Source organism: Podarcis pityusensis (genome assembly GCF_964106645.2).
Source record: "Podarcis pityusensis genome assembly, chromosome: 11".
NCBI lineage: Eukaryota > Metazoa > Chordata > Lepidosauria > Squamata > Lacertidae > Podarcis > Podarcis pityusensis.
Window position 1 is genome coordinate 49,381,627 of NC_138036.1, and position 8,329 is coordinate 49,389,955.

At 43.4% G+C, this 8,329-nt stretch overlaps 1 protein-coding gene across 1 annotated transcript; it reads left to right on the top strand.

Moving 5' to 3' along the window:
• Nucleotides 1-1,203: 1,203 nt before the first annotated feature.
• CTXN3 (cortexin 3) lies at nt 1,204-2,055 on the top strand (the record flags this gene model as incomplete). Its single annotated transcript, XM_080973319.1, has 1 exon — nt 1,204-2,055. One exon carries the CDS (start codon nt 1,204-1,206, stop codon nt 1,495-1,497), a length of 294 nt encoding a protein of 97 aa, XP_080829445.1. The 3' UTR covers nt 1,498-2,055.
• Between the last annotated feature and the right edge of the window lie 6,274 nt (nt 2,056-8,329).

An 8,329-nucleotide genomic window follows, 5' to 3' on the forward strand; every position in this document is an offset into this window, starting at 1 on the left:
GCACCACCATAATACAAGCCCTTCCCTTGGCTCTTAGAAATATATTTTTGGACCAGGAACTACAGAGGAGAAGAACTCTGAGCAAATAACTCAAATAAGGAATTGCTTTCAAACTCAAAGTTCAAACACAATCCCTTTTATGCATTTGGAAGGTGCCTCTAAACATTGTTCGGGAGTAGTCCTAACCAATTTTGTATTTCTATCAAACTCTATATCCAATTTAGTTAACTTCCAATTTGCCCTTTGCAAAACCTCATTTGTTACTTCAGTGGAATTAACTTTTGCTGCCGGGGCTGCCATATGTTCAGAGTTTCCCAGACATAGACAGGATTTGTCTGTCAACAATGGCGTCTGGGCTGAATTTTCGAGGATGGTTTAAAATGTCCGGGAAAACCTGGGCATATGGCAGCCCTTCCCAATGTCCATGTCTGGATTTTCACTTTCTGAAATATAGCAACCCTACCTTATGCACCCTGTAACATTAAAAAGATGCAGCATGAATAAATTGTATTGTTATTGCTATGTTGGACACAAATGGGCAGATTGGCCGCTCTTGTCTAGAACAATGGGGGTTTCTTGGGTTGGTTTTGTTTTTATTATGTATTTGGTGCTTTTAAATTGTGATTTTATGTTGTAAATGCCCTGAGACCTCCAGGTATAGGACAGTATACAAATTTAATTTAAAAAGTAATAAATAAACTGACTGGAATGTCACCCCTTGCCTTTTCCTGTAAGACCCATTACAGTCGTTAAGAGTCGTCAGCAGGCTCATCCCAGCTATCTGCCTATCTCCCATTCCCACCACCCTTCTGAGTAATATCCCTCCCCACCTTCTCACTATATAGAAGGATCTGGCAACTTCTGTTTCAGTGTATCTGAAGAAGTGTGCTTGCACACGAAAGCTCATACCAAGAACTAACTTAGTTGGTCTTAAAGGTGCTACTGGAAGGAATTTTTTTTATTTTGACTATGGCAGACCAACACGGCTACCTATCTGTAACTGGAATGTCACCCGTCACACCTATCTGCCAAGACTTGGGATGAGAGCATTTTTGCCTGATCTACGGTCACAAAGAAATGTCTCTCTCTTTGCATCTTCAGAGCCTTGACATCCTATTCAAGACAGACTTATTTATACCTTCGTTTCTCATCTCTTCAGTTTCAGGTAATGAAGGACCTGCAAATGATTCTTACCATGCCCTGATGATGAAAAGAAGAAGACTGTGGAATTCCTTTGTTCCTCTTTCCTGGAGAATGGATGGCGAGCCCTTCACCTCTGCTTTCTTCTCTTCTGGGAACATTCCCACAGAAACCGGCATCACTCTGGAACAGAAAACAACCTTTGTCTTTGTCGTTTTATTATTCATTTTCCTCGGAATCCTCATTGTCCGGTGTTTCCGGATCCTCCTTGACCCCTATAGGAGCATGCCAACCTCTACCTGGGCAGATGGACTCAACGGACTAGAGAAAGGACAATTTGATTATGCCCTGGCTTAAAAACCAAGGATGCAAAAACTTTATCAATAAGTCTCTGTCATGTGGAACCTGTTTCTCGCACGGGCGAAAATATGAAGGCGTTGTTGTTTTTCAAAAGCTGTAAGGCAGGTGTGGGGAATCTTTGGCCCTCCAGATGTTGGTGAAAAACTTGGTCAATGGTTATGCTTGCTGGAGCTGTAGTTCATCAAGATCTGGAGAGTCAAAGTTTCCCCACCAGCAATTTCCTCCAAGAAGAAAAGATGGAAATTTTTCGTATGCAAAATTCAGCTTTGGGTATACAACGCACACAATATCTTTTAGCTCAGACAGCACTTTGATTTGCAGCTGCCTTATTTCTAAAAGGAGATGGCTCTTCCCTCTCTCCCCCCTCACCTACCTCCAAACCTTTAATGAGCATATCCATATTTAAAAGCAAGCATGTGATTTTTGTGGCTTGTGTGTGGACATTAGGTAATGTTTTTCGAGCACAGGCAAAAAATGTATTTCCACTCCACTTGTCCCTCTTACCAGAAAGGTAAAAGTTTCTCAGCAACCTTAATTAAAGATTGATAGCTTCAAGGGCTGATTTCAGTGGAAAATATGGCTCACTCACAGTACAACCTTGATTAGGAAACCATGACTGAAATCATAGATATAAATCAGGAGTGCCTTTCCAAGTCGGAAGGTATATAATCTGCTTCGTTTCAAATTATAGTAGGTTCTTTTAGGTTTGTTTCATGTTGGGTCAGCTGTAGCAATTTTAGTTAAACTTACTAAAAATATGTATATTTTTAAAAAAATGCACATCTGCTCCCAGTACAGTGGTACCTCGGGTTACATACGCTTCAGGTTACAGACGCTTCAGGTTACAGACTCCGCTAACCCAGAAATAACTCAGGTTAAGAACTTTGCTTCAGGATGAGAACAGAAATCGTGCTCCAGTGGCACAGCAGCAGCAGGAGGCCCCATTAGCTAAAGTGGTGCTTCAGGTTAAGAACACATTCAGGTTAAGAACGGACCTCCGGAATGAATTAAGTACTTAACCCGAGGTACCACTGTAGTGCTGTCTGGACAGAATTTTAGGGCAGGAGTCCAGAGCCATACTCAACAGAATGAGCAGAAAGGCCCCCTGAATGCAAAAGAGTTGGCTTACCCCATTTTGAAGTAAGGGCTACTCCAAATTTATTTTTTATTGCATATTCATGATGATTTGTGCTCATTTGTGCTCAGAAGGATGTGTCCATTTGGTTCTTTCAGTTTTGCATACTGGATCGCATCACATTAAGAGCTCATCCGAATCAGAAGTTGGTTTCATGGATGCATCCAGCATTAGCAAGAAATAGACAATTCACAGCAGTTGAGGCTTGTATGAAATGCCCCCATGAAGGCACAACTACAGCTCATACATTCAGGTCGGTGCAATCAGTTTCCATTCACACTGTAGATCAGGGGCATAGCGTGGGTTGCTGTTGCCCAGGGCAGGGCAAGTGTTGCGCCGCCCTGGTGGACTGGGCAGCAGGCAGTCCCTTTGCTGACCAGCATCTAATCAAGGGAGTCTTTCCTTACAAGCTAGGCCCAACCTGGGATCAGAGAAAAGACAGAGAAACATGAAGGCCAGGAGCACCGCTGTCAACTTGCCCTCCTGTCCTTGCAGCAAGGCGTTCCTGCAGTGCTTTCCTGCCTTCCTCTTCCTCCCTCCTTGGTGGGCAGTGGTGGCTCCCTCCCTCCCTCCCTCCCTCCCTCCCTCCCTCCCTCCCTCCCTCTTTCTCTTTCAGCCGGCCCAGTGGTAGAGCATGCGTGGGTGTTCCTTCACTGGCCAAAAGGAGAAGACACCACTTCCACCCCAGCCCCGAATGCCCGGCCTGGGTGTGGTTTGCCTCCTCACAGCTCCTGCCTCAATGAGGGAGCCTGTTGTGGGCGTCTCTGGTTGCACCCCCTCAGAAATTTGTGCCCAGGGCCATGGGATGCTACACCACTGCTGTAGAAGAAGAAGAAGAGTTTGGATTTGATATCCCGCTTTATCACTACCCAAAGGAGTCTCAAAGCGGCTAACATTCTCCTTTCCCTTCCTCCCCCACAACAAACACTCTGTGAGGTGAGTGGGGATGAGAGACTTCAGAGAAGTGTGACTGGCCCAAGGTCACCCAGCAGCTGCATGTGGAGGAGCGGAGATGCGAACCCGGTTCCCCAGATTACGAGTCTACCGCTCTTAACCACTACACCACACTGTAGGTTAATTATGTGCTAAAGGGGAACACTTGCACAGCTCAACTTAATACAGCTGAATTACCACAGCAGTTGTGAATCAGAGTGGAGCGTTCTTACCATACAGTCTTCATTTCCTGGGCTTCCAGGGAGGTCGATGGGATCCTGTGTGCCTGGCCAGAAACTTAAGATGCAAATGCAACCTTACAGCACAATCTTAGACACGTTTACTTAGAAGCAAGTAACACTGAGCACAGTGGGATTTACTCTGGATTAAAAGGGAGAACTGTAAGCCCTAGGCAACTGCACAAACACAATACTCTCATCTTGAATTAACAATATTAATAGTTGCTACCTTTCTCACTGGACTTACACCGAACAGTGCCAACAGATCTAAGTCCCCATTATTTAAAGCTCAGTTCCTAAAATTCATGAGGGGAATAGGAGATTGAGGCACCTGGCTGCCAATGGATTTTATTCTTGCCCCGGTCGTAACTCTCCTTGCTCATGATGACCTTCCTGAACTGATGCTCCATCTTTCATTCTCCTCAACTTCCTCCACTCTCTGGTCACCAGTGATTATATTCCACCCCCAGGTCCTGCAAGTCTGAATAATGCATGCCCCTCAACTTCCTAGAATAGCAGGCAAATCACTATGGCAATACATCTTCCTCCCTTCCTCCCCCTTTGTCAGGATTCAGAAAGAAAATCTATGGATATTATAATTTCATTTATCATATAAATTCTAATAATGTAATATCCATGGTTTCTTCAGTGACAAAGGCCAAACATTTAATGGATTTATTGGCATGCTTCATGTAAGTGGTGATTTAAATTCCAGAAAGCAACAAATTTAGATGCAAGACAGAATCATTTTTCCTGGATAGAAAACAACATGAATTTATTTATTTTTACAATCAATCAAAATGTTTATTCGGCTTTACGCCCATCATAAAGCACAACACACAAAACAAATCAAATAAAACAGCGGTCTCGTACAAGCCACAAGTAATATAACACAATTCACAGCTCACAAGGACAAATATTGGCAAATCAAAACAGAAATTTAAGATTAAAGTTAAAAATTTAGGCACTACGCTAAAATCAATATCTGATGTCAATATCAAAAATTCTTATAACTATCAATAATCAGCTAACATTCCATTCCGTCTCTTGTACGAGAGAACGGCTGTTAGGAATTTAGCAACCTGTAGAGTAATATAAGGATCTACATCTTGAAGAACCCAGGCAAGCTGTAGGTCTACTGGTTTGTCAGCCATAGGCTGGATTATGGAGTTTAGTATACTAGCACGAGCTGAACTGTACATAGGGCAGATAAACATAACATGATGTAAAGATTCAGATGTTTTCATTTCACAAGCACACATTGAAGGGACTTGGCCCTTAGTGAATCTATGTCTCAGCACGTTTGTTGGAAAAACATTGAACCTGGCTCTAATGAAGGCATATCGGTGAGATGCGGCTATAAGCGATGTTAAGTAGGACGGAGCACGATAGATAGGGGTTATGCCAAGATTTAACGGCGAGCAGGCTCCACCACCAGCTAAGAAATTTTGGTATAGCTCCACATCATCCAGCCTTTGATTTATACACCTTTTTGCCGCGTTTAGATCCAGTTTGAGCAATTCCGTGGGCGAGATCTCATAGGACAGCAATTTGGCATGGATTTTTCCTGACCACAAATTTGTGAAGTCATCCCGCCACATGCATTGAATGAGATAGTGGTTCGGGAGTTTATGCCATAGGGATATCCAATAAATCAAAACTCTCCTCCATAAAACTAACTCCACTGAGGGGATCTTCATTTCTAAGCGAATAGCCGCATTACTTACGCATGTTGGTAGTTTTAAAAGTCGGCGTAAGAATTGGCTTTGAAGCGACTCTAAAGGTGAGAGGTTTGCAAAGGCAGCCCATAAAGGTGCAGCATAGGCCATTGTGGCCATCACTTTGATGCTATACACTTTCAAGGCCGCAGGGATGAATAAGGCCCCCTCAGAGTAGAAAAAACGGAGGAGGGAGTGTGATAGGGCTTTTGTCTTGTTTTGAAGATATTCAACGTGCGCTTTCCACCCTAAATTATATTGAAAATAAATTCCTAAATATTTAAATTTATGTACTTGTTCGATTTTCGTGCCCTCCAATTTCCATGAATATAATTTTCGACTCCTTGAAAATATCAGTACTTTGGACTTGGTGTGGTTGATAGACAGATGATTAGAATGGCAATATGATGCAAAAATCTTTAGTGCCCTCCTTAAACCCACTCTGGAGTAAGAGAGTAGTACCGCATCATCTGCGTAGAGAAGTAAAGGACAACGATAATCTGCTATACGGGGGGTGTGGATAAATTTTTGTGAGTCGATTAATGGGTTCCTCATATCACTGATAAATAAGTTAAAAAGAAGAGGCGCTAAAATACAACCCTGGCGTACACCCTTATTTACTGGCACTGGGTTAGTTAGGTCTCCAGCAGGGGATATTCTTACCCTGGCCACGGACCCGGCATGAAGTTGGGAGATAAGCCACAGGAGCCTTCTATCTATTCCCCAGCAGGCAAGTTTATCCCATAGTAATTGCCTCGGAATACTATCAAACGCAGCTTTCAAATCTATGAAGGCTGCGCAAAGTTGGCCCCGTCGAGGTGTCGAGTATTTCCGGGCTAAGTGATAAAGAATAATTGCCTGATCTGTTGTGGATTGGTTTAATCTAAATCCAGCTTGCTCATGCCCAATCAGGTCAGCCTCAGCTGACCACTTCATCAGCCTTGCCAGCAAAAAACGGGCATATATTTTCCCAATGGACGATAGCAGACTGATATTCCGGTAATTCCCTGGGTCACCGGGAGGGCCTTTTTTGTAGATAGGAATTATAATGGCCTCCTTCCACGTTCCTGGTATTAAGCCCGTGGCATTTATTGCGTCAAACGTTTTAGCTAAAATCCCTGCCCACCATGCAGAATGTAGCTTTATAGCCTCAACAGGGACCAAATCTGGCCCAGGGGCCTTACCAGTTTTCAGCTCAGCTATCAATTCTAGGATTTCAGCAGGGTCGGTATTGGGCCAGACGGGAAGGGGATTAGAAGGTCTCCAGTGAGTGGCCGGAGCTTCTGCCACTGAGAAATATTTTCTCAGGAACTGCTCCCATGTAGGGGCCGGGATCACCGTTAAGGGGTATTTCGTGTTTCTTCCCTTTATTAAGGACCAAAATTTCCGGGAGTTATGAGATTTTGAGGCAGAAATTATAGTCTGCCAGCGATTTAAATGCCATTCCCGTTTGGCCGATTTCTGGGCCTGTTTGTATGCTTTTTTAGCCAGGGAATAAGATGGAGGTAAGGCCAGAGCGCCGGAAAGTTTATAGTCATTATATATTGTATGTAGATGGAGTCTGGCTAGTTTACAAGCAGAGTTGAACCAAGGGGCGCCAAATTTAAAATAATCGTTTTTAACTCCATAGCTTGGAGAAGTAAAAAAGCGAGTTAAAACTTCTATCAGGCAAGAGAAAAAATTCATACAGGTAATAGGATCACGCGGGACTATTCCTACGTCCGGCTGATCACCAGGAAACTTTTCTCGGATAAAATCCGTATATCTATGGGCGAGGGCAGGGGACCATCTAATTCCCTTTATTTTAGTGGACGGCTCCACAATCACCGGGATTGGGTGGGAGCGCTCGAGCAGGTGCCAGTCAACACATAACTTGGTTGTCAGGGGAAGATGGTCACTAAATTGGGCATTATCAATTTTAAAAGAGGTGACATTCAAAAATAGATCCCGGGAAACCAATACATAGTCAAGAACACTGTTTGGTTTTAACCCCAGATGGGTGAACTCTCCTGGTATATCTGGAGGACACCTGCCATTTAATATAATTAAATTAAGGCGTAAAGCCATCTGGTAAAGCATCACTCCCGCCTTATTGACTTTTACATCCTTTGATATTCTAGTGGGGATATATACTAGATCGTAGGTTTGAGCGCCGGGGTCGACCCACCATTTAGACTTTATAAGAGCCTCCCGATTTGAGGCTATCCGAGCGTTAAAATCGCCTCCGGTAATGGAGGGGACATTAGGATATTTAAGATAACAAGAAAGTAAAAAATCCTCTAGGGATTCCCATCTAGAAGTAAGATCAGCTGCTAACCCTCCCGGGGGGAAATAGACATTTGTAACCAATAAAGAGAAGTTTCCACCAGAGATCAGTCCGGTAATAGCATAAGGCGGAAATGCGTGCACTAGTGAAAGTTTAGCCCGAAGTTTAAGGGAGATACCAATTGTAAGGCCACCTTTAGGGCGGCCACCATTCATTGACGGGCTAGCAGGCAGACATATAAACTCAAAGCCATTTAACTCAATTTCCTCCTCCACCCAAGTTTCTTGTAATAGTATGATAAAAAAGGAATTAATATATTTTTGGAATTCTGGATCTGATTTTTTACTTTTCCATCCAGCAATGTTCCAACTTAATATTGAAGGCTGGGGTTTCCTCGTTCCTCCAATTGACTGTCATTCGGAAGGTTGGCTCAACTTTAATACGGGAAGAGGGGAGCCAATAAAAAAATCAGTTATCTTCCTCTGATGAAAAACCTCTCGTAAAAGCTGAGTGGGAGGATTTACAAGGTTGTCTGACT